Genomic DNA, 24,646 nt, shown 5'->3' on the forward strand with positions numbered 1-24,646 from the left:
ATTGAAATTCTGGTTTTATTTTATTTTGTCATGCCAGGTCCTGGGCCTGTTCTACTAGCTAGATTTTGATCTCAGTTTCAATCCCATCTCAATCCCAGCTTCCATGAAACTATCTCAATATGCTGTTAAACAATCTGATCCTATCCCGTTGAGCTAAGCTTCAACCCAATCCTGTCCTCAGGACAGGAATTGAGATGGGAATCTGAGACCAGACAGGAAATCCCGGAACCAGATACCACTCTACCAGGAATCCTTGTCATTCAGCACATCAGTTAGGCCATTTTTGCCTACATTATCATTATAGACAGAGATACAATCTGTTTCATTACCTCCATTATCTGAGAAGCATTCATCATCTAAACCACTATTTACACCACTAATCAAAGCAAGAGAGTCATTCTTCACTTCAGAGATAGCCATTCTATCAGCTGTCTTGAGAAAAATAGAGACAGCATGGAAGAGAGAGAGAAAGATCAATCACAGAGTGAGCATCAAAGGCCTGGCCAGGTATAGCTGGTAGTGATCACCCAAAGAAACAGTGAGGACAGAATAAAATATCCCAGTGAGAGAAGAAAAGAGACGGCCTGACAGGTAAGCAAAAAGGCACCATTTTTGTTGCCCCTTTGCTCACATTTTGCTTACAAGCCAGGGTGTATCATGATGTAGCCACTGGGTGAGCGTACAGGCCACAGCAGATCATGGCCATGGCTGTGGCCAGGTAGGCAGAAAGAGATGCAACCCCATTTCCAGCTTGCAGAAGTACAATATTGAGAGAGTGCTCAGAATGAAGCAGGGTGAAGCAGAGTGACTGGTGGAGTCTTCAAGTAATTGATGAGGGTAGTCAGGTTTGTGATGCAGTGAGGTGTGGTGCGAGGTGTGGTGCGTGGATGGTGCATGGATGGTACTTGAGAGAGTGCATGGAGAAAAGTTTTGGCGAGCTGAGGGCCGAAAGCGGCTCCAGAACTGGCCCGTTTTGGCCGCCAGCTTGCCGGATGATCGAAAAGAAAAGTATATAAAAACAAGAAAACAAGAGAAGAAAAGAAGAAAGGAGAAAGAAAAAGGACTCATTACACGGTACATTATGTGTACGAAGTACATGCCGACCAAATCCCTATAACTCCTTTTTCGCTCGTAGATTACTATCTTTCTCCAAAAGATAACCAACTGCCCGCGCCACGCCCTCATCGAGAGGAACAATCGGCCGGTAGCCCAGCCGCACTTTGGCCTTGTTGCACGAGTAGTATCTCGACATGCACGAATATCTGACCTCTCGTCTTGTCAGGCGCGGTTTCTTCCCAAACAAGCCAAACACCGTCTCAAGTATACCCCCGACCACGGTCAACGTACTCTCCGATAACTCAAATACCTGGTGAGGCTCGACATAGCGGTCCATCAGTGCCCAGATTGTCCGTGCCATATCCCAGAAGTACACTGGGCTGTCATTCGTGATATTGAAGGCTTCACCGTCAACCCGCTCGTAATCGAGGGGTGCGGCTGCGCCAGCTTCAGTGCGCTTCTTGGTCTCGAGGAGAAGCTCGGCTGCTAGCATGTGGGAGTAGGCGATGTTGCCGACGTATGTGAAATCGAAGAGGTTGTTGTTGTCGCCGAGTTGGAAGTTGAGGATCCGCTGGGATGACTTGGCGGCGTGTTCGACCATCTTGAAGGTAAGCGTGGTGTCACGCTCGCCATAAATGCCTGCCGGGCGGATGGCAACCGTAAGCATGCCAGAGGGCGAGGTGCCGTTGAAATCTAGAACCATATCTTCGGCGATCGCCTAGGTAAAAGGTCAATCAACATTATCCACCGGAGACACGAGACTGAAGGCAGCCACTGCATGGATTATATTGGGCATTACCAACCTTGGTCTCTGTATAGTACTCTTGCTGCAGCTTGCCTGTAATCTTCGGCCATCGTTCATCAACGTGTATCAAGTCGCTCGTCGTATCGTGCACCACAGACGAAGAGCTGGTATACACGAAAGCTTTACACTTCCCACCCCAGTCTCCTCTCATCCCTCCAGCAACTTCTAACAGGTTCCTCGTTCCATTCACATTCACATTGTAGATCAACTCCTTATTCCCTTCCAGCATAAGCGATACAGTGTCAATCACAACATCGGGCTTAACGGCGCGGAACACTTCGAGTAGGGATTCGATGGATAGCACATCAGCATCATAATAGTCCGCGCCGGGGAGCCGATTGTTGGTCGTGCGCAGGTCAGCAACAGAGACCTTCGTGTTCTTGTAGATCGGGTACCGGCCTCGGAGCTGGGGGTATGAGAACCGTTTATCGGGCTCGCCGTTGGCACCGGTGATGCGAGACGTGGAGCCAGAATCTTCAGAAGGGAAGTTCAGGAGGTGGTCGACAATATGCGTGCCTAGAAAACCGCAACCGCCGACAACGAGGACGGAGCCCAGCTCGATCTTACGTTCGGGTGCCATCGTTCCAGTGGGGAACGGAGCTCGAGCTTTTGGAAAAGAGGACTATTCCCCAGCGATTGCAAGAGTATAAATGATGCTGCTGGCCGTTTCTCAGTCTGTTCTTTTCTTCTTCTTTTTTGTCTCGGTTCCCTAGTTGGATAAGATGAAATTATCTTATCTTATTATGACATTTTTGTCGGTTTAGGGGAACCATTGTAGGTTTGTGGAGGACGGAAACCTTGAGGTTGTTCCACTGTCCCAAAGTTCGCCTGACCATCCATTAATCCTAAAATTGCCCACCCCAGCTTCTAGTTCCACTTCTGCGATCATGACATCCGTTAGTATCCATTGGTCCTACTACAAGGATGTACACTACTATCTATGGTTAGAATGAAGGCTTTCCACCCTAGAGAGTATAGAGTATAGGGGCCTAATAACATTGGCTATGACTTAACTACAGTCGGCCTCGCAAGAACAAAAAGCAATGATAGCCCCAATCCCACTCCGTACAGAGCATTGCGAACAGAGCAAGAACAAGAATGGCTCTTGTTGAAACTCCCTCCACTCATGATACCCCCATAGAGGAGTCAGACAAGTCAGTAATGCTTAGCAATGAGGGGTTGCCCAATCTTTTCAGGAATCATTTGGGGCCCTTTTATGATACAGTGCCTAAAGAGTCGCTCTCTGCAGCTGTATCTCCACTTTGGTCACCGCGAATGCCTTCAGTAGTAGATTCAAAGCTGGAAGAATATGCTCAGTGCCTTCAACAGGCTCGCGATATCCTCCATAGTAAAGGAAGTGGAAAGACATATTGATAAGTATTAGCTCCCTCTCTCCTGCGCGTGACGACCTCTGCTGCTCATTTGCTGAGTAGCTTGAGGATCCTGAGCTAGTTGGAAGACAATAGTCTCATCAGTCCTTCCCGACTCTGGGGTAGGCATTCCACCATGCTCCAAGACCCATATCATCTTCCCGCCTCAATGCTGCTAATGTTCATTGTATTGTTCGGAGCATTGCTGCTCGCTATGGAGCCGCGGGTTACTGCAGCACTACCTTCTCAACAGCAGCTTCTTTTGAGAGTTAGCCATGCTCCGGGCCTCCATGGCTGATGTCTACGGATTGGGCACCTTGCCAATCCCCTCAGCTAGCCTTGTTTCTTTGAGACTGCTAGCACTATATGATGCATTCATTGCTCAATTTCCAGCTGCCATACAATGTATTGATGTTTAACTTGGCAGTTCATCCTTCACTGTATCATTCTGATATATTGAGCCAATCTAGGACTACTCCATGCATATACCAGTGACAACCAAGAGTTAGAGAGCCGCAAGGTAACAACCATGCTTCTGGAACTGTATCAACATTGTTCCCATTGGTTGTGGAGTTACAATCGTCCCTCACCTGAAAATGTATATCCAGCACATTTGGAATGCTCAATTGTGGATTTAACTGTCATGGACCCCCCTGTCTAAGTGCAATTATGAACCTCGTGTTCCTTTGTTTAAGTTATTAAACGACGCAGAAGCTCCAAAAAAAGTTGTTTGCTGTCTTCAGTTGGTCAGATAGATCTGGCACATCACAATGATTGATGATCACAGGCAATGTGATAGGTTATCAAGATAAACTCTATCAGTTGGTGTACTCTGTAGGTGTGTCTGCTTTGCAGAAACTGATATGCCTTTCAAAGGTCTGGTCAGATGGACATATATCCATCTAGACTGCAGGCCATTCTAGGATTTACGAATTCTTTTGCTGCACAAGGCTAAGATGCCCCTTAATACTGATGGACTTATTTGGGTATAATTTCTGTGGAGGTAACCTGTACAACCTTCACATTATATTTTCCCTTTCTGTCTGGATCAAAGGAATGGCTGAGTATAAGTGTGTGCGTGGCCGCTCCCACGGCTTCCGGTAGAATGGGTCAATCCCCCACCCATTGCCCACCACATATACAATATTTCAATGGAGCAATTTTATCTCCATCTCTTAGTTCTTCTTGTTTTGTCCATCCTCCTACGCTTCCTCATAGCCCCAGGCCATGCGCCTGAAGAACCGCCACTGGTTTCTTCCAGGATTCCCTTCATCGGGCACCTCATCGGTTTAGCACGATATGGAAACCGATATTATGTCCGCCTTAGGTAAACTCATGCATCTAAAAAAGAGCGACGTCGGCTAATCGGAGCGATCTCTCGTATTCAGCGCGCAGAGCCAGCTACCTGCTATCACAATCAACATCTTCAGGCAGAAGATTTACCTCATATATTCTCCCGGTCTCCTAGCGGCGGCCCAACGTCACGCCAAATATATATCATTCGAGCCATTTGCGGCGCTCGCTATAAGACGGGCTGCTGGAATTAAGGGCAATGGGCCTATAGTATCGTCGAGTTCTGAAAAGGGGAGATCCAGTTTTGACAAACAAATGAAAGATGCTGTTCATTCTGTTCTGCTTGGAGAGGCAATGGTAGGAATCACCCGTGCATCCGTAGCAGCGATCAAAAAGAGCGTAGATGACTTGAGATCCACGGAGGTGGATCTCCTTACCTGGTGCAGGCATGTCCTCACCATGGCCACAACCGACTCTATATACGGACCTATGAATCCATATAGAAATCGAGAGGCTGAAGCTGCAATATGGTAAGGTTTCCGAAAACCGAGCAAGAAGTGAACGAGCGATATTAATCGTAAAATTCAGGGAATTTGATTCTGGTCTGGGAAAGTTAACACTGAATTTTGCCCAAAGATTCATCGCCCGTGAAGCATATCAGGCGCGGGAGAAACTCGTGAAACGGCTCCTTGAATACTTCGAAAAATGTGGCTATATCAACGCCTCGTCGTTTGTGCAACGAAGATTAGAAGTAGAAAGGAAAGCCGGCGCGACGCTTGAAGACATCGCCAGGCTCGAAACTTTAATGGTCCTGCCGCTTCTGAGCAATTCTGCTCCGTCGACCTTTTGGGTGCTCTTCGACATTTTCTCTCGACTAGACTTGCTCGAAGAGATCCGCAAGGAAATTGTCCAAAATGCCCTTCAGTTCAAGCCATGCGATGATTCGATGGGCAAACCAAAACAAATGTGCACCCTTAACATGAATAACATCCGCGATAAATGCCCCCTCCTTGTCGCAACATGGCAAGAAACACTCCGCTTGCGTGCCAACACTGCCTCAGTGAGGTTTGTTTCCAAGGACACAAAGCTGAACGATACATACCTCCTCAAAGCCAACAGCATCGTACAAACGCCTGCGAACGTGCTAAATGTGGATCCAAATATATGGGGCCCTGATGCGCACCTTTACAACCCCAGGCGCTTCCTTGATACCAGAGCCTCTCCTGGCGCAGGTGGCGATAGGAAACGCGATCGAAAGTGGAACGGGTTCATGACCTTCGGGGCGTCCCCATGGACATGCCCTGGTAGGCACTTCGCCACTGCGCAAATCCTTGCCCTCGTTTCCTTGCTCGTGATGAAATTTGATATCTCGCCCGTTGCTGGAGACTGGGTTTCCCCGCGCATCAACCACAGGAGCATGGCTTTAGCAATTTCAATTCCAGCAGAAGGCTTAATGGTGAATGTTGTTACAAGAAAGGAAGTTAAAGGTATTGACTGGGAATTCCAAATGATGGAAGGAAAAGGTAAGTTTGGGCTTATTGTTGGGTAGGCCTAAGGGTGAAACGGGTTAGAAGTAATTAGTCAACACATCTCAAGCCCTGTTTTGATTCTCAAGCATTAAATATCAGTTGGTATGTCAACCAAAGAAGAGCAAAGTAATCGAAAACCCAGTGTTGATATAAAAAGTAGAGAGACAGCATAAATTAAGGAGAATCTGCTACTATCTCTCACAGCACAACCAGCGAAAGCGAACAGCCTGGTTAAAGGTGATATAAACTTCTTGATTTAGACCCATTGGATACATTAGTAAACAAATGAGGTCTACGTGATTTGTTTGCAGTAAGTAGTCCGAATTTGTAGTTGTTGAAAGAAAACGAAACGGGCTAACGTGTTCAGGTATCGCAATGCCCATAGAAAAGAAAAAATATCTTAGCAAAAACTGTATCAAGATCACGGACATCATGAGCAATGGGTGCAATTGTCGTATTTCATTATCTAGCATTATTCCCTGCAAAGCAGTTAAGGTCAGCCACTCTGGTGGGCAAAATCCCATTGCGTTGCTTTTCTTTGGGCACCGCTGGGTTTTCACTTACTCAATACTACGCTGAACCGAGCGTCTAAGCAAACGAGTATATTGCTTCTTTTGGTCCGGAGAGCCCCAGAATAAGTTCGAAGCTTCTGGATTGACTGTCGCACGCGGGTCATATCGCGGTGATTCATCCTCCAAAGCTGCCACGATGGCCTCCACATGGGATTTCATATCTTCTGTCTTTCTGCAAAAGTAACAAAGGACACCATCTTTCGAGACCCGATGATGGAACAGAGACGTCTGCACAAAGACACGAGGCTGGGCCTCTGGGAAATGTGGGCTGAGGCAAATCTTGATACGGAAAATACCCCCATCAAGATGCGTCATTGGCCGCCCAAAGTAGGTCAATTGCCAGACAAACGGGTTGCCATCCTCAAGGCTGATATCGACGGTGAAATTATTTTTGGCTTTCAGGTCTTCCGTGATCTGCTCGTATTGTCGTTGCAAACTCACGGATATCCTGGCATCGTTGGATTTCGCTTTCATTCCTTCAGCCGCCCAACCATCAGTTTCCTGAATAATGCAATCTTTGATGCGAACAAGGCGCTGTTTAAGGTCGGGATAGTTGAAGCGCCCATCCATCGTATTACCACCACCCTCAAAAGGCATTCGTTCAAAGCGCGTCCCGACGGAGTTTTTGGTTTCTTGTTCTTTTATTATGTTAATGTATGATTCGTAATACCAAAGCACGCGTCTCTTGCAAAGATCGTGAAACGGCTCAAATGGTGGTTTTTCGTCTTCATCTTCATCTGGATCGTCCGACAAATTGCCGGATGGCGAGATAACAGTACCATCTGGCTGTATTCCTAGTGCGTCCTCCAGACGCTGAACCACAGAGACACGCAGGGATTCATGATGAATCTATAGACATGAGTGATCCAAAGGAAGTGTTCATCTCTAGGGACTCCAAAAGTTACCTTTTCAATATATTTATCCATTGCCCTTAAATCACTCTCCGCCCTGGCGTCCTCATAACCGGGTTCGTTCTCGTACGGGTTGGACGACAGCAGGCTCTGGATGGAAATCAAAATGGATTCCAGCCCTTGGGCTGAAGACCATTGCTCTCCACTCTCGCCACGCCAAGTACTAATAATTGTAGTTAGTATTGATTATTATTTTCACTAAATTGGTGTAATCGGAGAGTTTTTACCCCAAAATAGATCTATGACGAGTTAATGTTAGCACCAATATTGCTGGATAGAAGTAAGACGAGCATGAAGACTTACAAGCAGACTTTTCCACAAGCATAAATATTAGGATTGAACCTACATCTGCCCCCATTGGTAGTGACTGACTCAACCTTGGGAGGGCTTGCGGGGTAATCTGCGTGAAGCGCATGATATGAGCAACAGAGCTACTAACGATACTAGCAAAATTGGCTATGTACCTTTTGGAAATCTAATGGAGAACTGCGTCCAAATGTTAGTTTTGGCACGGGAAAGCATGGGGAAGTTTCATCATACCTCAAAAAAGCCAAACTCATATGGAGTCTCAGCGGGTCCGATTATCATGGCTCTGACATTGCGAATGTCTTCTTCCTGACAAGCCACAGCCAATGCTATACAAACGATGTTAACGCGTCTAAACCTGCTACACAGATATAAAGTGCCACTTACATAGATCTGTTCCTTGTTGCAACTGGCTGATTTCCTGTGTTCCAAAGCCCAGTCAGTCAGCAAACACAAAACATGAACAACAAAGCAGCAAAACTGATAAAGAGAAGGGAGAATACCCGGCCAATTCGAAGGATAGCCTGGTTGGCCATTTTGTTGAGAGTTTTGTCGAGAGGACGGTGGGTTATGACAAGAAGTTGGGAGCTGTGTGCCCCTCGGAATGCAAGTTGGCTATCAGACACAAATGTGGGGAGACGCGGTCAGACAGCAACAACAACAACACATCATAATCAGTCATGCAATGGAAAAATTAGACAGTGAAGAATGCCCTTTAGTCAAATCAAAAGCAGTTAAGAAGTGCAAGATCAGGATTCAGACGGCGTGGTGAAAGACTAAATGTTGATTTGGAGCTGGATGAACGGGCAGAATCCTTTACAAAGAATCAGAAATGACAGATTTATCCGCCTGAGGGGATGTGCCCTTTGTCAATATGCCAGTTAATATTCACTTTTAAATTTGTACTGCTTCAAATGATGACGTTGATGCATAATAGGAACCAGAAATCCATCTAATATCGGCCCAGCATAGCGTGAATCTATGCCCGTCTCATTGACCTTGGAACATCCAGGGACTCTTAGGGAGGAAATGCAAATTCAAATGGCGAAAAGAGGAAACAATCATCTGAGTGAGATGGAGTCGTGGGCGGATAAATAGTAAACGCTCCGTGAGTCAAGCCAGGCTGCTCAGAGACCAATGACCACGTACAGAGGAGCGAAGACTCGAAGGCTGGAGGATGCTGGGGCAAGCGAAGGTTGGGATCCGCTAGCTGACCCGACAACTGACGTCCTGCCCAGCCAGGCGCTAAACTATGATGGGTTTGCAGGCTCCAGCCTTACCGCTGCTATTACCACACACCCTGTCTGCCTTTCAGTCCCAGCAACCCCCCCGGGCATGAGCGGGTTTAAAACAACAGGCTGCCAGACGAGTACCCACGCGGTGATAGGTGCCAAACACTGTGGGGATATGCAAGTATACAATGATGCCTAAAATAAGATGGAGTACGGAGAAACTATGGGGAGGAATTACTCCATCCGATGGGGCCAGCGCTTCCACCCAAGCAGCGCTTCAAATTTTCCTCACACAAATTGGCAGTTGGTTGATGGCGGTGCGTGATGCCTTGCACAACCGCGCCAATCTTATGTGATGCGAATGACGGAACAATGTGGATGTATCTAGCACAATAGCCAAAACTCCAATATACAGATTATGCCCGATGCACCAGGCCCAACCAACTGCGCCACTCAACTAAAGATACCGATATTATGGCATTTCATTTCTGGATGCTCTGCTCGATCAATTCAGTTGGATTGCTTGAAATAGGACACTAAATTATCGCGGGACCTAGTGGCTTACTCAGCAACAACCCTGTGTTTCAATTGTTTGATTGGCTGCAGATGTACGTTGTGGTTAGGGACACCCATTGACGCCAGTTAAAACAGTGTATTTTTAGTCTGGTACTCCGTAGTAAGCCCGTCTATCCACGGAGGTTTGGGGTCATTTGCAAGTTGCAGCGTGGAAAATCAGGGGACATGCAAATTCCATGAATTAATGGTACCTTTCCTTCCAGATAGTGACCTATCCTTGATTCAAGGGGGTTTGGTTGACGTTACCATCCCGCCATACCTGCCATTGCGCCTTACGCTGGCGAGAATCCAATTCTCCTGATGACTATGACCTGACACCAATCGCAATGTGAGTTCCGGGATTTGGTTGAGAGAGATAGCATGCACCAAAGATATCGAAAGAGGTAGACTGTGGCTGACAGTGGCGATAACAGGGTCGTATTCTCGCTCGTCATCATCAACAAAGCCGGCGGCCTCATCTACCAGCGCGAGTTCCAAGCTGGGCTCCAGAAACTCTCCACAAATGACTACCTTGTCCTAGCCGGTACCTTTCATGGGTCTGTCCAGTCTCAGCTTCTAAGGCGCACATACCCAGCTAACCAGACTCATCTGCTGCTTTCTAGCGTCCACGCCATCACACGCTCTCTCACACCGCGAATTGCTACCGGGTCGCCGTCAACATCTACATCGACCTCGAGCACGACGCCGACCACCCATTCCACCCTCCCCAACCCAGGCCTACCGAAAACTGGGCTCGAAGTGCTTGAAACGGAGAAATTCCGCCTGACATGTTTCCAGACCATCACCGGCACGAAGTTCTTGCTATTCACCGATCCATTGATGCCCAACGTTGATACGCTGATGCGCAAGGTCTACGAATTATACGCGGATTATGTGATGAAGAATCCGTTCTATCAGATCGAGATGCCGGTCAGGTGCGAGGCTTTCGACCGGCATTTGGGCACGTGGTTGAGAAGTCGAGGTTAAACAAATAGAGGGCGTGGTGGATCCGTGATGTTGCCATTTGCACCAGCAATACATATGACACTTTCAAAGCAATTTATTTAGTCTCTGGTACGGGACGAGCAGCACACTATAACCGAAATATTGTGCTCGGTTTAACTTCATAAAACGTACGCCAATAACACCAGGGATGCATCGAGCATAGAAATCTAGATAGATATAACAACCTATTCTAAATAACGCCATCATGAGGTGTCCATCTTATCCCCATCGTCCCCCTTGTCTTTCCGGTTGTCACCAGGCGGACCCTGGTTGCTTCCGCTAGGTTCACCACTTTGATTAAGGAGTGGCTGTGATTCCTCCGGAATGCCTTCTAGCGAAGCCTTGTCCTTTTCTTTCTCTTGCTTCTCCTTCTCCTGACGTGCTTTCTCTTCTTCGAGGGACATCCGTAAGGCAAAAGCGAGTTCGGGATCTGCCGAGGGATCGATACCAAATTCGAAACCATTGGCTCCTTCCTCTCCTTCTCGGCCTCCCATGCCCTCCCCACCAATAATTGGGGTGGCAACCAGCGAGTCGCTCAAAAGATTCGGGCCAGGATGTATTATCTCAAGATGTGACCCGTTGCCGCTATTCACGTTTTCATGGAAAGCTTCTAGCTTCTTCACCGTGTCCGAGTCGAGATCACCGAATGCAACGAAATCGACGTTTACATTGTGTTTCTTCATTTTCTTTGCAAGCTTCACGAGCGTCTTTTCATCTTCGGAAATGGGAGAGCATGTGAAAACGATGATGCGCTGGCGCTGTGCGCGTTCTTTTCGGTGTTTGAGGGCCAACTAGATTCAAAATAAAGAGCGTTAGAATAGCAAATGAAAGGTATCACAAATGCCTCTGAAAATGTCTCCACGCTCACATGTGCAACTTGTATACTCGAAGAGAGATGCGCATTCCCCCGGATCTTCGTTCGATGAAGTCCTTCTAGGATCTTGCCAATATCTACGGTAAAGGTAACCAACACCTCTGGCCCATTTCCACCCATGCTCATTAGGCCGACTGAGGACTCTGGGTTTGCTTGCGTCTTTGCGGAATGAACTAGGTTGATAGCATCGGCTTGAGCTTCGAATCTTGTTGGCCTTTCCACGCGCATTAACTTGTGCATCTCAAAAAACCTCAACGTTTCAAACGTACAAGTAGTCTCCATTTCTGCTGCTTTCGCTATTATCCACACTGCAGCCAAAGTCTATTAGCTTTTATGTCTGTAGGCCAGATCGGATCGGAGGACAACGAACATGATCATAGTCGCCTCGAGCGTCATCTTGGCAGATAGATAGGTCCCAGTGTATAGAATAAGGAAAGAATTTCAGAGGCTACAGCACACGGAGTGAGAATAGAAGGATCAATGATGGTGGGGAGCGGCGGCGGGTCGTGAACTGTGGTGTCTGCTTTGTGGTCTGGCTGCGATGTTACGATAGCTGGAGGTGATGCTTGCCTGCTTGAGAGCCACGCTAGTCCGCCTTGGGCCTAGGCGCGTGAAGCTCAGCCATTTCGTCACTAGCGTCTTGGCATTGTTTACATCCTCCAAACCAAGTCGCACACCAAACTTGTTCCATCTTGTTCCCCCCCTTCAATCCATCCGGGAAGCGCAGCAATTCACGACTTTGAAGCACACGTGCAGATATATACCCGGCGAAGAAACCTGAAATCATTAGCTGATACTCTATCATATATTTGAATATGGCTCTTAATCCTTCCACAAAGCGGAGAATCCCGGATCCGGATCCGGACGCGTTCGACGATGAAGAAGCGCGCACACCCATAGGAAGCCCGCCAATGAAGAAACTAAGGATTACCCAACGCCAGAAACAAGCATTGATGGAAAATTTGCAACTAGAGAGTATGTTACTCTTACCTTACGCACTATTCCCTGGGATAGTGAGCTCACCATTTCCCCAGTCACCGAGCGAGCGCGTAACCTTCGTGCACATTATGCACTTCAAGCCCAAGATCTCCGTGCAAGAATTGAACGGCGAATCAACCGTATTCCAATAGCTCTGCGCAATAAAACTATGGGTGAACTCTTTGCAAAACACCAGGACGAATCCAAGGCAGAAGCCACGAGAAAGCGGAGGTCGAAAATGACCACAAGTCCCTCCCCGTTCAAAAAGTTGTCGGGGTTTTCTAAAGCCACCAGGCCCGCGCCATCCGCTGATAAGGCAAATGCTGGGAAACGATCAGCAATTAGAGCCGGCAAGGCGCCAAGACGGAAGACGTTCGTGTTCATATCCCCAGAATTCGCCTGCTTGTTTATTTCCTAACCGGTTCTAGTGACAATATCCATTCCTCTGATAAAGAAAATGCGCCCTGTCCTGAATCTATCCACATTCCTCTCGCTAATCCAAAGAGACGTGGCAAAGCCGGAGCCACAGGAGGCACCGCGCGCGTAATTTCCCAGCACGCGCAAGGGAGTGTATTGTCTCCCAAGTCCTCCAACTCGAGGACATTCCCACAGTCGCCCTTGAAACAATCGCCAGTGAAATCTCCATTGAAACCTAGCTACGGAAACCTAGATGAGAACACCAAGGCGAGAACTAGCCGGGACGCAGCACGTAAAATCCTCTCTCCCCAAGATTCTCCCGTGGGCAACCGGCCATGTAGCGCTGCATCTGTGCGAATGAAGAGAGGCACTGGCGCAAAATCAGCGGCAGGGGCCGCTGGCACGACTCGAAAGCCCATCTCTCGACCTGCGACACGGCAGCAACATACGCGAAGCGCTAGCACGAGTACTACCATTTCAAATGCCTCTGCCGGGACGACAATAGTGAGACCTGCTAGGTCTGGGATAACTACCACGAGAAAAGCTGCCACAGGCACATCGACATCGACAAAAAAGCTAACGACGACGAGGGGTCAGATAGGGACCGCTGCGTCCAATGCAAAAAAACCGCCCACCTCGACAGGAACGAGGAGGGGATTGGCCGTTGAGCCACCACCGGCGAGTAAAAGAGTGCTTCGAAACAGGGCATAATATCAAGTTTCGTGTGTTAGTATTGCATAGCCTTTGGGTATTGTTTTGCTTTTACATTTTTCTCGGCGTTGGACAGAATATGGATATTTGTGCTTTTGAGGAGAGTATGCCCCTGGTGGGAGTAATATTTTTACCCAGTGGTGTTAAATATGTGTATCATATGGCTTATTGGCATGTTATATCAGAATGAAAGGGGCATTTTGTTTGAGTTGTTCAGCTTGTTCTGCCATTTGGATCAAGTTATATATGGGTCTGATCATTATATTGGATATTGGCATAGAAAATTATTTTATTCATCCTGCGGATATGAAGACAATATCTATGGTATGAAGCCATATTAGTATGAATGAAGCTTAGACGGATGACACAAATTATTGCATCTGCATTCAATTGCCTATCCTTAATGTAGTAAACCCATTGCAATACTGAAAAAAGCAGTGTTGAAAAAATAGACTCCAACAAGTATGCAGAATGTTAATAGGTATTTTCTTGGGGGGAGGAAGGAAAAAGGTTTCAGACAGCGAATTAGCTTGATGCAGTGCGAAACAAAAAGGGTATGGTGTGAAAGGCGCTATCGCAATTAACTGAAGAATTCAATCGCATGACAGCATCAAGGCCTCACATCGAAGAAGAATTCAAATAGAAGGAAAAAAAAAAGGCAATGAAAAACCAGCTCATTAGCTTACTCAGAACATATGTGAAATACCCCGCTTGCATGAAGATTAACAAAGAGGGAATATGAATAGAACCCAGATATGACCTGACTGAAGAGACACTGAAAACAATCCATTTGGGCAGGTGAATAGACTTGATTAGGGGCTTTTTTTTTTTGGGCAGGTATTGAAAGACAAAAGGAAGTGTTTCATGTCATGAAATCATGGGGAATCAAGGAGAATTGAAAGTTAAACCCAGAAGCCCTGCATGGAGGACAACTTCAGAGGTCTAAGTGGTATCATTAAGACTCATACAAAAGAAAAGGACGAGAGGAAAGGGGAGGAGAGGAAAATAAGTATGCTAAGGGTTAGCAGAATGAGACGGGGTTGCAACACTAAAGGGAAAGACCACACACATGTAAGGTGCGGATAAGAAGATAACGTAGAAGGAAAACCAAGTGCAGTGACAGAAAACAACCAGACATCAAGCCCTGAAGAAAACTAGTATGTGCTTCATGCATCAAAGGGAAAAATGGCATGGCTATTTGATTATTTCATCGAGTCCTCAGCGCTGCGTTTTGTGAATGCATGCTGAAAAGGAACTAGGATTGAACCAACTGGCCAAAGACAGATAATCAAAGACAGCACCATCCACAACCAGAGAACAAGGGAAGGTAAAGGCAAATGTTTCAAGCCTCGGACGCCGAATAAACAGGGAAAAGAAATGGGATATTGGAAGCGCGAGCAATTGACTCTAGATACCTGGCTGTCCAATAGGCTGCTGGGATCTATAGGGGATTTGCTGCTGGTGCGAATATCCTTGGCTATGATAGCTATCACCACTATCACTGCGAATAGGTTGAGCATGTGGACGGAGTTCAGAGCCGTCATGCGCTTGTTGAGGCTGGACGTGTCGAACGGAGCTTTGCATCTGCCAGGCAGTAGCTTGAGATGGATCACCATCAATCCTAGTTGCAACAGGTGTATTACTACCGCGGTTAGATCCGGAGCGGGCAGGAAGTGAGTCTAATCCAGTTGGGGTGCGCTGTGGAACAGGGAACTTGGCAATTTCTCCCCAGCGCTTGAGAATTTCTTTTGTTGTGATCTCAGCTTCACGATTAAAAAGTGATGAGTCGTTAAGGATGGATTGGAGATCATGTGGCACCTATAAATTAGATTAGCACCACCCATCCCGAACATAAACAAGCAGTCAACTCACTTCACACATTGAATCGTTAAATTCAAGCAATGATGTGACAGCCTCGATGGCCAGGAAACTGTCATCAACACCCGCTGCTTTGGTATTCGAATAGAGAATATTCGGAGTCATCACAGTCGCAAGATTGTGAATATCCATTTTACTTCCAGACTCCTCGTCTATATGTGAGAATGACGCGGTCCATCCGAGGAAAGAAAACAGAACTTCCATAGTATCGCGGTGGGACTTTGGCAACAAGCAACATGTAAGATGCAAGACACGTCGACGCGTGTCGAGGTCGGGTATCTCTGCAAGAAAAAGGAAGTCATTAGCTGACGAAACGCAATTTCTCTAGAAAACCCAAAACTTACTCTGGGAAACGATAAACAATTTGTGCAGCTTGAATGTAAGGAGAGGATCCGGCATTTCTCTCAAAAACTTTTTGAGAAGAGCGGCCACTTGGACGGGGCTTTCTTTATTCAAATCTGCAGTTTCATATTTCGTGTCGATCAACTCAGCAGTATCCTTCAATCGCCTGATATTGCCGTTTTTCCGGAAGACACCTTCAACAGACATATCCATTTGTCTCATGGCAGAGATGGCATCGTCAACAAACGTTGGGATGCGAAGATTGCCAGGACCAACGCCGTGAGTCGACTCCGTACCATCCCTATCAACCAGCTGCTCCAGGTTAACACCAAAAACGCCCTTCTTCTTTCCACCTTTGCGGCTATCGTTTTTAAACGCTTTTCCAAAGATATTCCAAATGGTTGGTTTTCGTGTTTCGATTAACTCGAGCAACTCCTCGAGATTAAAATGTCCCTCGACGAGTGGTTGCATTGACAAGACAGCTACATGGCGAACAATGAAGTATTCAAGGGCTGACAACTCAGAGAAATATTTCGTATGTTTCGGAGGCTGCTGTCCCTGTCTATCCTCGGCATTTGATAATTCGCGTTGATGGCCTTGCTTAATCTTTGGGGTCGGTTCTGCAGAGGCCACAAGCCCTGTACGGGCATGTTTGAAAGCGTTGGGACGGTGCTCTTTAGCCTGCTCAGCGGCGACAATGCGTGAAATATCATCAAGGGTCAATGCGTCTTGATTGCCAAAAGTCAAATCCGTTATTGGTTCACCGTCAGCACCTCTTTCCTCGACAATCTGGAACCCATACTGCCGCGAGTCACCCTCGACTCCAGAAGAGCCTGGTCTGGCGCTGCTTCCCTTAGGACCATCGATAATTCGAGAAGTTCGGGCTTTCTTGAATGTAGTAGATACTGCTCGCTCATTCCGAGTGGATCGGAGTCTTCGCATTTCCCCCACGGTCTGTTCTAGCGAAGAAGGCGCAGTGTCTTTGGACGCTTCCGCATAGGAATTCGACCTGGTGTTGGCCCTCTGGGGAGGAGATTGCAATTCGCCTGTGGCGGAGACTCTGTGTCCATCGTTCGCTTCATATTGGTTCAAGTTCGGATCATCTGAGTGGAAAGGTGAATTTAATGAGGCAAAGCAGAAAGAAGGGAAGGAGTGCATCGTACCTGATGTATGTGGCAGCGTGCCTCCCGATCGAAGCACAGCCAAGAGTCTTGCGAGAGCCACTTCCAAGAGGAAAACATATTGCTGCAGCCTTGTGACATAGACAAATCCGCCAATGGCTTGGGAATCATGGCCTCTTTGCTCAGCACACGCACGGCAGTATGGCCGATCGTTCTTTTCGCTCCAGCGAGCTCTCGAGAGATCCATGGTGAGATCATCCTGGCAAGCACCACAAACGAGATGAGGTGGCTTCTTATGCCAAAGCCTTTCTCCAAGTGAAATACACTCATCATCGATAGGATCCTTGCAAGCAGCACAGCAGTCCGATTGTTGATTTGCGAGTCGCTCAACGTTGCTCGTCAGCCCACTAGCCGAAATCCGATTAAGGCCGTCTAAATCTTCAGCTTTCTGGAGGAACTTGAATAGCTCATCTGCACTTTGGGTCTCTCTTTCAACCTTAAGAGCACCCTGCAATCCAATGCGGATCAAAAGTTTAAGATAATGGGCCAATCCAGTAACGAGGGCGAGCAACTCTTGGGTTACTCCAAGTTTACGAACTCCGGTTTCCTGAGTCTTCGACAGGAGCGCAAAGAATGCAACTATCTTCTTGCAAAGGAGTTTAGCCTCTCGAGCATACGACAGGTCTAAAGAAGAAGGTCAAGGTCAGCATACTCCTGCAGAATGCAACGTTACTGGGGTATTACCTTTCATGCCTTTGGATGATATGACAGCCGCAAGTCTGTCGGTGCCCTTGAACAATACCTCCACATGAAAAATGAATTTCTTCGCCACGACAACTCCATCAGCATAAGCGCCGTTGCTAACATGCAGCAACATGTCAGATATGCACTGCGCCGACGACTCCTCGAAGGTCGACAGGACACTCCAGATGCGGTACACTTTCTCCTCCATCTCGTCTTCTTTCTTTCGGATCCGGTCACGTTCTTCCTGGGGAGCATCGACATCGAGTTCCGGAGGCTCATACTCCTGCCCGTTTGGTGCCAAGCGGACATTCCAGAACTTGTGGATCATGTAACATTCTGGATGCCAATGCTGGTTCTGACCATTGCGGAATATCTCAACAAACTGCTTGAGGATCGCGGTCTGGCAGCCATTGCATCTCTGTGCGAAACAGGTGGAGTAGTGATAATGGCAGTACACCTTGGCGTCATGCTCATAGTAGCTGTCTTGTGCTCCAAAGATGGCTGGACAAACAGAACATGTGAAATGTTCAATGTGGTACTTTCGATCCAGTGCAGTGATATAAGATCCACGGAGTGCACCACCACATTCATAGCATATCAGGTTCAAACGCCGAAAATAATCTGTTTCACACAAAGGGTATTGTCCATTTCCATCCTCAGCATCAACAGGAAAGAACTTGGACGCGACAACATCTCCGCAATCCTAACATGGATGTCAGTCAGAAGAATGCCACATGCAAGCAAAGTGGCATTGACGCGTACATTACACTGAAAGCACTCTAAGTGATACGTGCCTCCCAGAGCACGAACAAACTGTCCCAGGAGGGGCTCTCCGCACTTGCGACAGATTCTTGAAGTATTCCCTGGCGATTTACCACCGGCGGGGCCATTCTGGCGGGATCGATCACGTGGAGTAGATCTTTCTCTCTGACCTTGTCCGGGCTCTTGAGGCCTGCCTAGACGGTTGTCGGTCTGTTCCGGGTTTGGAGCAGAGGAATTTGCCCAGGGGGCGCCTGTGGTAGGGTCTGGGATGTCCGTGGGCGAGTGGGTCTGGTACGCATCACCATACACTCCTGTGTTCGTGTTTGCCTGTAGTCCCCCATTTCGTGCGCCACCAGGAATTAATTCCGGGGGAATACCTGGCGGTGGAGGCATCTCCGCGTCAGATAACCTCCCCGAACAGCACTAGAGGTCGAGGTCGCCGGGCAGCAGAGCTTGAGGGTGCGGCTTGTCTGGTTTTACTTTATGCTTTTTGTTTATTTTTTGGAAAAAGGGAGCGTGGGAGGGGTGTGTTAAACGGTGGCAGGACGGCGGAGAGGATTAGGGGATCGTTGGAGAAAGGGAAAAAAAAAGGTTCTCGAGGGAAGGGAGAGAAATCGCGCGAGTTGCTGACAAGCCGGCGACTAAGCAGGAAAGGTCAATGATCGACGAGTCTCCGTAATTTGAGGGAGCGTGCCAATTGTTGGGTGCTATTGGGTGACTCAAGCAATCTCTCAATGAAGAGAGAGTTGTTGTTCCGGAAGCCCAAAGGTTAGATTCGCGGAATCTCTCACAGGAGGTTTTGAATCGAGTGAGTGTTTGTGATGACACAAGGGCAGGTGACGCGAAGTGAGGGAAAACAGGAGACGGGCTGGTTGGAGGTTGCAAACACGACTGGATCTCTCAGGGTAATTGACCTTCTAGCAGGACCGGCAAATAAAGAGTTAATGAGATCAGGGCCAGGAAGGGTCTGATAAAAAGGCTGCTGGGGGTCAAATATGAGGATGTGAGGGCGGCGAAGTAGCTTGGCATGCAGATGAATATCTAACCCCCTCGTTCACCGACAGAGTGAGAGGATCTGAGGCTGGCAGATAAACGACTGACCACCCTAACCGCGTTGGTCTACGCGAGCAGCAGGGCGCGGAGAGACAGCGGGCGCGTCGTGAGCAGGGCAGCAGAGAGGGGAAGCAGGACAGAGAGAAAGCACAGGAAAGGAACGGCGAGCACATAGAGAGAGTAGAAAGAGAGAGAGAGAGAGAGAACACAACACCAGCGCGGCAGGGGAAATGTTGTTTGGCGGGAGAAGGGCTGCGCATCGAGCTGCTTGGCCGCCCGCCTTTCTTGTGGTTCACCCAAGTCGATGCCGCTAGTGAGCCGCGCTAGGCAGAATGAGGCGTGCACGTGACCTGCCGCCGGCGCTGTTTCAGGGTCGCTTTGCAGTTCCACTTCTTGCTAGCGGCGGTGCAGATGGAGATGGAGAGAGAGTGGTTTGTCTTGACGGGCAGGCCATGGAGAGTGGGCTTGTTTCAAGCGTCAGCTGGCCGGCCGCGACCGACGGGGTGGCGGGCGAAACAACAAGCCATGCTAATCGACGACCGGGTTTATTATTAGACCATGGATGCTTTGCGTTCGAAGGGAAAAACCCAGTTCCAGCGCCCTTACAACCATGGTTGAAGGCTTGTTCACGCCGCCAGGGACCCGGCCATTTTGTTTTTTACTTTTATTTTTGTTTTTATTTTGTTTTTTATTTTGTTTTATTTTCTCTATATTTTTATTTTTTATTTTTAATTTTTAATTTTTAATTTTTAATTTTTAACTTTTAATTTTTAATTTTTAATTTTTAATTTTTAGTTCTTTTTTTTTTTCTTTTTTGGGTTCGCTCTTGACTTCCGGGAAGTTAAGGGCGGCAAACCATGGAAATACACTCACTCTGCTACGCTCTCTCTTCTAGATGGCCAGTTTTTGAGGACAAGGATGTCGACCCTACGAAATCAGTGTATGTACGGCTCTGCGGCTGGTGATATCATTGATGGAGAAGTATGGGGCTTCAGGGTCCCCAGCCGAGATCTTAGCTCTAACGGCCTTCAGCTCCGATGCCACCTACTCCCAGCTTCTTCTTCTTCTTCTTCTTCAAGTCAATATTTCTAGGAGAGTGTGGTAAATACCTAGCTTTCGTATTCGTTGAGTGCTAAGAACATCTCAACATTAATCTAAGCTATGCATAAATCTACTTTTGTAAATGTCGATACACTTCTCAGAGGGATCATCATATCTTTGCCTTTCGCTTTTCCGCCTTCATCCTTGCATGGTATCGATCGCGCATTTCCCGTCGAAGCATCTTCCCCGACGGAGTTCGTGGTATCTGCACGTTTCACGGAATTCCATCAGCACTCCCGAACCGAAGATGGTGATAATAATAAATACATATGTCTAGATCAAAGATATAGAAACTTACGGAGTCCACGATTTCAAGTCCGCCGGCAAGGTGCTTATGTTTCGAGAGTCTACTCTTTACAAACTCATCAAGCTGCTGTACAACCACACTTGCATCCCTGCGCTTCCCTTTTTCTGAGAGAACGACCCACGCACGGGGGAACAGGCTGCCGTCTCCGCGACCGTTGTCGACACCGGCGACACATGCATCCTTGACAAGGCCGTCAGGGTGCGAAAGGAGCGTATCCTCGACCTCAGTCGCAGCGACTTGGAGGCCCTTGACCTTGATCATCTCCTTCAATCGATCAAGGTAATGAAGTCTATCCTCCGCATCCCGCACGACGAGGTCTCCCGTTCTGAGCCACCCCGGCTCCGTGAAGATTTCGGCCGTGGCCTTCGGGTCGCGGAAGTAACCTGGAGTGACAACGTTCGCTCGAACCCACAGCTCACCTTTTGATCCCTTGGGAACGGGCTCGAGTGTATCGGGATCAACAACACGGCCTTCCACGCCGGGGAGCAGGTGTCCGATCGTACCAGGTTTGGAGAGGGATAGACCAAACATCCCTTCGGCTATCGGCTGCGCGATGGATGCTGCTTCAGAGAGCCCATATCCCGAGGGAACGGGTGTTCCTTGGGGCAGCTTGCGGCCAAACTCATGCGCTACGTCTGGGGGCAAGTACGCGGCTCCGCTCACGGCAGTCATCACGGACGAAAGATCATATTTATCCGTGAGTGGCGACTGAGCCAATTGCCTGACGAGAGGTGGGACAAGAGGCAACATGGTCACTTTATATCTCTGTATAAGCTGGAGAGCTTGCTCCAAGTTCCATTTTGACATGAGGATGTTGGTCGAAGGGCTGAGGTTTACCCGCAGCGTCCAAAGGATCATTCCAAACGAATGGTACGCCGGTACAACACCTAATTCAAACGTAAGCCATCCCTATGCCTAGGAGAATTCTGCTATTGGCTTCAAAGCCTACCTAAAATAACTGAGTGTGTTGGAGTAAGACCTAGCTGTTGCTATAATAAGTCGCTGTCCAATTCAAAACTAGAGAAGCCAGGGAGCGTACAAATTGCGCGGTCTTCATCGCAGTGATCGCGCCTTGCATGGATGTGTGGATCGCATTTCTATGTGAGATCATCATCGCCTTTGGAAACCCGGAGGTTCCAGATGACTGAAAGAGATAACATAGGTTATTCCCTCCCCTCAGTTTTCTAGTTTGCTCCGGCATCTTCCCCCCTTGCCGAACCAGGTACTCTACCGTCGGATAGCCCTCGACAAAATCCACTGTTGGATCATCAGATATGACGATGATCTTCTTTGGGTTGAGCACAAACGATAAGTTGCTATCATCGCCCGCTTGCGGTCCTCTCTCCAGAGTTTCACGCACTACGGGGAGAAGAGACTCATGTACAACCGCGGATGTGATCTGCATCTTGCGCATGATGTGGTAAAGCTCAAATGGGGTTGAGTTTGGGCTGATTCCTCCGAAGACTAACTCCGCCCGAAAACACGAGTGCGAGATCAGCGGCCATGTTAGGTGATTTTTCGAGAAAATACCCAATATCTCTCCGTCCTCTCGATCGTCTCTGGGTGATTTCTGCAAGCCAATTGGGTTGGGGCCATCGTATCTCAATGCTCGTGATAGCGCGCACACTCGGTGGTAAAATTGGTGCAGCGTTATCTTCTTTCCCGTATTCGCATCGATGAATAGGTCGTAGTCTGCTCCCAGGGGCTGATCTGGTGGGAACAGGAATTCATGGACATTCAGATCTTCATCGACCTTGGGGAACGCTCCGTAGGGGCTCCGGAAAATGTGCTCGTCCGTTGGCTGATACTTCCCGCGCACGTCAGGCGATCCAGGTTCAATGAATCTATTTGCCGCCATTCTGTGAAATCAGATAATAACTCTCACTTGAAGAACGAATCTAGAAGAGAACGAGTAGTTTCCCCTGCTAAAAGCATACACCCTGGACATATTATATTTCGAATCAACGGTTGGCCGCTGTCATTATCACTGGAAAACAAGCTCAAGGACCTCGGAACTAGGTGGTTAACTATTGATTTCTGGCTCTCCTCAACAGAAAAAGCAATACGAGCCAATCCGCGAACAGCATTCTCCGCATTTTGTGTCAAAGAAGGCGCTGCGTCTCCCGTACCCCAAACGACCCTATCCATCCTCGGCCCAGGATACCTAGCTTCAAACCAAGAGCTTCCCCCGCAAATTGCATTTGGGCCGGCTTCCCTTACAGTGGCGGCATACAGTAAATATCGGCCCAATTCGATAGCCCTGACGCTGGGGTCCGAGCCGAGCAGTTCATGGGAAAGGCCAAAATCGCGTATTTCAGCCAACCCAGCCATAAGCGATGGTGCGGCCTGAAAGAAGCAAGGTTGATCTTGCAAGAACCTGGTCTACGCCACAATTAGGCCCTAGCTATGTAGTCAGGCTCGAGAGTTTCCAATCGCACGTCGCATTTTCACGAAGCCGCCCAAGAAGCGTTGCTTTGACTCCCGACGAAACGGTTGTGTCTTGGCGCTCGGACCTTTCGGCATAAGGTTAATCCGGAACCAAACCTCATATAGACTAGTTCATTCTTACATAATGAATCCGGGTCTTGGCGCGATCGTGATGGCGGAGCGGGAAACCAGCAACGAAGCTTGACTCGACCGTTCCGTCCGCAGGAAAAAGGTCGCTAGCTATCCTCGTCGCAAAGCTTGACAGGCCTACGGAGTCGAGGGTGACTGACAAAGCAAAAGCAGGATACCGGCTAGACCAGGGATACAGCATCCCCTCCCGCCCAAAGAGGTCCGCTCTATGAGAGAGTCATGAGTTCCACACCCGTCCCCGACCCCACTCACCGCAAGCGCGAACTCCCCCAGAACGAGCTCGAGGCTTCCTCCCAACTGAAGCTTGGTGAATTCCAGAATGTGCCTACGTTATCGCTTTCCGAAGCCCGACTGGTGATCAACAAGGTCCTCGATCTGAGGAAGAAGTCGAACAATAAATACGAAGAGAGAGAGTAAGAGAACAGAGGAAGCGAATTGGTTACGGCGATGTCTAACGTCTGATCGCTAGAACATTAATCAAAACCCAAGACTATCTCGAAGTATTCGCACGGTTCAAGGAGAAGGAAAACATTGAAGCTGTTGAGCGGCTGCTATCGGCGCACACAGAGTTAGAGTTCTTTGAGAGATCTCAGCTAGGTAATATTCCTCGACCAATCGCACCATCAATTGTGACCTCTGGCTAATCAAGTATGGCGGCGTGAATAGGAAGCCTATGTTGCGACAATGCTGAAGAAGCCAAAGCCCTCATTCCAAGTATAGGAAATAAGATTTCAGATGCGGATCTACAGGAGCTGCTAGACGAGTTGACCAAACTGAGGAATTTCGTTGAATGAGAGAAAATGTGCCCTATCGGGATTGCATAGAGCGTCGCCGACCCGATTAAAGGACTGTTCCACGGCCAATAGAATGAGCAAGGTGGCGCGAGGTCCTCGAGCGATATATTTTCATCACGGCAAACGGAACCGTGCATTGTTCAAAGTCTGCTTATATGCCAGCCCAACCTATCCGCGCTTCCATTGTGCGCTATATATGTTGTCTTTCCCGGGGCCATTTCAATGGTGAAAGAACGTGCACGGTGGCTTACCAAGGCTATGGAATCGTTTCGAGGGACTGATGCGCGGCATTTGGAGAATCCGGAAGTGGAATAAAAGCTGCATTCTAACGGCGTATTTTGATTCGACCCGGA

At 48.2% G+C, this 24,646-nt stretch overlaps 11 protein-coding genes across 11 annotated transcripts; 5 read left to right on the top strand and 6 right to left on the bottom strand.

Annotated features, from left to right (window-relative positions):
- Positions 1-240: 240 nt before the first annotated feature.
- Positions 241-659, bottom strand: CIMG_12693 (uncharacterized protein; the record flags this gene model as incomplete). Its single annotated transcript, XM_001248594.2, has 2 exons — positions 241-421; positions 643-659. 2 exons carry the CDS (start codon positions 657-659, stop codon positions 241-243), a joined length of 198 nt encoding a protein of 65 aa, XP_001248595.2.
- A 452-nt stretch (positions 660-1,111) lies between these two features.
- On the bottom strand, positions 1,112-2,441 carry CIMG_02365 (C-3 sterol dehydrogenase/C-4 decarboxylase; the record flags this gene model as incomplete). Its single annotated transcript, XM_001248593.1, has 2 exons — positions 1,112-1,774; positions 1,860-2,441. The coding sequence occupies 2 exons, from the start codon at positions 2,439-2,441 to the stop codon at positions 1,112-1,114; spliced, it is 1,245 nt and encodes a 414-aa protein (XP_001248594.1).
- Positions 2,442-4,382: 1,941 nt separating this feature from the next.
- On the top strand, positions 4,383-6,073 carry CIMG_02364 (cytochrome P450 oxidoreductase; the record flags this gene model as incomplete). The annotated part of the gene is made up of 3 exons (XM_001248592.2): positions 4,383-4,558; positions 4,620-5,054; positions 5,113-6,073. 3 exons carry the CDS (start codon positions 4,383-4,385, stop codon positions 6,071-6,073), a joined length of 1,572 nt encoding a protein of 523 aa, XP_001248593.2.
- Positions 6,036-8,955, bottom strand: CIMG_02363 (ubiquitin conjugating enzyme). Its single transcript, XM_001248591.2, has 9 exons — positions 8,346-8,955; positions 8,230-8,263; positions 8,077-8,171; positions 8,001-8,022; positions 7,840-7,936; positions 7,764-7,775; positions 7,531-7,699; positions 6,618-7,474; positions 6,036-6,532 (listed from the first exon to the last, which is right to left on the bottom strand). Exons 1-9 carry the CDS (start codon positions 8,376-8,378, stop codon positions 6,526-6,528), a joined length of 1,326 nt encoding a protein of 441 aa, XP_001248592.1. The 5' UTR covers positions 8,379-8,955; the 3' UTR covers positions 6,036-6,525.
- Positions 8,956-9,753: 798 nt separating this feature from the next.
- Positions 9,754-10,839, top strand: CIMG_02362 (transporter particle subunit trs23). Its single transcript, XM_001248590.2, has 3 exons — positions 9,754-9,978; positions 10,064-10,186; positions 10,253-10,839. Coding segments are annotated over exons 1-3 (489 nt in total). The 5' UTR covers positions 9,754-9,976; the 3' UTR covers positions 10,617-10,839.
- On the bottom strand, positions 10,599-12,025 carry CIMG_02361 (26S proteasome regulatory subunit S5A). Its single transcript, XM_001248589.2, has 4 exons — positions 11,879-12,025; positions 11,778-11,816; positions 11,503-11,722; positions 10,599-11,425 (listed from the first exon to the last, which is right to left on the bottom strand). Exons 1-4 carry the CDS (start codon positions 11,902-11,904, stop codon positions 10,838-10,840), a joined length of 873 nt encoding a protein of 290 aa, XP_001248590.2. The 5' UTR covers positions 11,905-12,025; the 3' UTR covers positions 10,599-10,837.
- Positions 12,026-12,235: 210 nt separating this feature from the next.
- Positions 12,236-13,909, top strand: CIMG_02360 (uncharacterized protein). The gene is made up of 3 exons (XM_001248588.2): positions 12,236-12,483; positions 12,543-12,858; positions 12,915-13,909. Exons 1-3 carry the CDS (start codon positions 12,324-12,326, stop codon positions 13,612-13,614), a joined length of 1,176 nt encoding a protein of 391 aa, XP_001248589.2. The 5' UTR covers positions 12,236-12,323; the 3' UTR covers positions 13,615-13,909.
- A 67-nt stretch (positions 13,910-13,976) lies between these two features.
- CIMG_02359 (rho-GTPase-activating protein) lies at positions 13,977-19,162 on the bottom strand. Its single transcript, XM_001248587.2, has 6 exons — positions 18,462-19,162; positions 17,700-18,402; positions 16,998-17,639; positions 15,837-16,937; positions 15,487-15,773; positions 13,977-15,432 (listed from the first exon to the last, which is right to left on the bottom strand). The coding sequence occupies exons 1-6, from the start codon at positions 18,852-18,854 to the stop codon at positions 15,022-15,024; spliced, it is 3,537 nt and encodes a 1,178-aa protein (XP_001248588.2). The 5' UTR covers positions 18,855-19,162; the 3' UTR covers positions 13,977-15,021.
- Positions 19,163-19,282: 120 nt separating this feature from the next.
- CIMG_02358 (uncharacterized protein) lies at positions 19,283-20,069 on the top strand (the record flags this gene model as incomplete). The annotated part of the gene is made up of 3 exons (XM_001248586.2): positions 19,283-19,366; positions 19,596-19,827; positions 19,915-20,069. 3 exons carry the CDS (start codon positions 19,283-19,285, stop codon positions 20,067-20,069), a joined length of 471 nt encoding a protein of 156 aa, XP_001248587.2.
- A 655-nt stretch (positions 20,070-20,724) lies between these two features.
- Positions 20,725-23,273, bottom strand: CIMG_02357 (uncharacterized protein; the record flags this gene model as incomplete). The annotated part of the gene is made up of 4 exons (XM_001248585.2): positions 21,962-23,273; positions 21,872-21,905; positions 20,914-21,809; positions 20,725-20,820 (listed from the first exon to the last, which is right to left on the bottom strand). Exons 1-4 carry the CDS (start codon positions 22,778-22,780, stop codon positions 20,725-20,727), a joined length of 1,845 nt encoding a protein of 614 aa, XP_001248586.1. The 5' UTR covers positions 22,781-23,273.
- A 277-nt stretch (positions 23,274-23,550) lies between these two features.
- CIMG_02356 (polymerase II polypeptide D) lies at positions 23,551-24,642 on the top strand. The gene is made up of 3 exons (XM_001248584.2): positions 23,551-23,912; positions 23,969-24,096; positions 24,166-24,642. The coding sequence occupies exons 1-3, from the start codon at positions 23,719-23,721 to the stop codon at positions 24,291-24,293; spliced, it is 450 nt and encodes a 149-aa protein (XP_001248585.1). The 5' UTR covers positions 23,551-23,718; the 3' UTR covers positions 24,294-24,642.
- The last annotated feature ends 4 nt before the right edge of the window (positions 24,643-24,646 follow it).

This window comes from Coccidioides immitis, assembly GCF_000149335.2.
Source record: "Coccidioides immitis RS genomic scaffold supercont3.1, whole genome shotgun sequence".
Lineage (NCBI taxonomy): Eukaryota > Fungi > Ascomycota > Eurotiomycetes > Onygenales > Onygenaceae > Coccidioides > Coccidioides immitis.

What these genes read in the sequence shown, in the direction of transcription:
- CIMG_02361 (XM_001248589.2), bottom strand. Translation starts at nt 11,904, where the DNA reads ATGACGCTCGAGGCGACTATGATCAT. An exon ending in AGCAGAAATGGAGACTACTT is followed by an intron (nt 11,723 to 11,777) that starts GTACGTTTGAAA and finishes GCGCGTGGAAAG; the next exon opens with GCCAACAAGATTCGAAGCTC. An exon ending in CGAGTATACAAGTTGCACAT is followed by an intron (nt 11,426 to 11,502) that starts GTGAGCGTGGAG and finishes TTTTGAATCTAG; the next exon opens with TTGGCCCTCAAACACCGAAA.
- CIMG_02360 (XM_001248588.2), top strand. Translation starts at nt 12,324, where the DNA reads ATGGCTCTTAATCCTTCCACAAAGCGGAGAATCCCGGATCCGGATCCG. An exon ending in GGAAAATTTGCAACTAGAGA is followed by an intron (nt 12,484 to 12,542) that starts GTATGTTACTCT and finishes CCATTTCCCCAG; the next exon opens with TCACCGAGCGAGCGCGTAAC. An exon ending in AAGGCGCCAAGACGGAAGAC is followed by an intron (nt 12,859 to 12,914) that starts GTTCGTGTTCAT and finishes AACCGGTTCTAG; the next exon opens with TGACAATATCCATTCCTCTG.
- CIMG_02359 (XM_001248587.2), bottom strand. Translation starts at nt 18,854, where the DNA reads ATGCCTCCACCGCCAGGTATTCCCCCGGAATTAATTCCTGGTGGCGCA. An exon ending in CACGCTGCCACATACATCAG is followed by an intron (nt 16,938 to 16,997) that starts GTACGATGCACT and finishes CTTTCCACTCAG; the next exon opens with ATGATCCGAACTTGAACCAA. An exon ending in TTAACGATTCAATGTGTGAA is followed by an intron (nt 15,433 to 15,486) that starts GTGAGTTGACTG and finishes TCTAATTTATAG; the next exon opens with GTGCCACATGATCTCCAATC.
- CIMG_02362 (XM_001248590.2), top strand. An exon ending in CTAGCCGGTACCTTTCATGG is followed by an intron (nt 10,187 to 10,252) that starts GTCTGTCCAGTC and finishes GCTGCTTTCTAG; the next exon opens with CGTCCACGCCATCACACGCT.
- CIMG_02363 (XM_001248591.2), bottom strand. Translation starts at nt 8,378, where the DNA reads ATGGCCAACCAGGCTATCCTTCGAATTGGCCGG. An exon ending in CTATCCTTCGAATTGGCCGG is followed by an intron (nt 8,264 to 8,345) that starts GTATTCTCCCTT and finishes TTTGGAACACAG; the next exon opens with GAAATCAGCCAGTTGCAACA. An exon ending in ATGAGTTTGGCTTTTTTGAG is followed by an intron (nt 8,023 to 8,076) that starts GTATGATGAAAC and finishes ATTTGGACGCAG; the next exon opens with TTCTCCATTAGATTTCCAAA.
- CIMG_02356 (XM_001248584.2), top strand. Translation starts at nt 23,719, where the DNA reads ATGAGTTCCACACCCGTCCCCGACCCCACTCACCGCAAGCGCGAACTC. An exon ending in AATAAATACGAAGAGAGAGA is followed by an intron (nt 23,913 to 23,968) that starts GTAAGAGAACAG and finishes TCTGATCGCTAG; the next exon opens with AACATTAATCAAAACCCAAG. An exon ending in CTTTGAGAGATCTCAGCTAG is followed by an intron (nt 24,097 to 24,165) that starts GTAATATTCCTC and finishes CGGCGTGAATAG; the next exon opens with GAAGCCTATGTTGCGACAAT.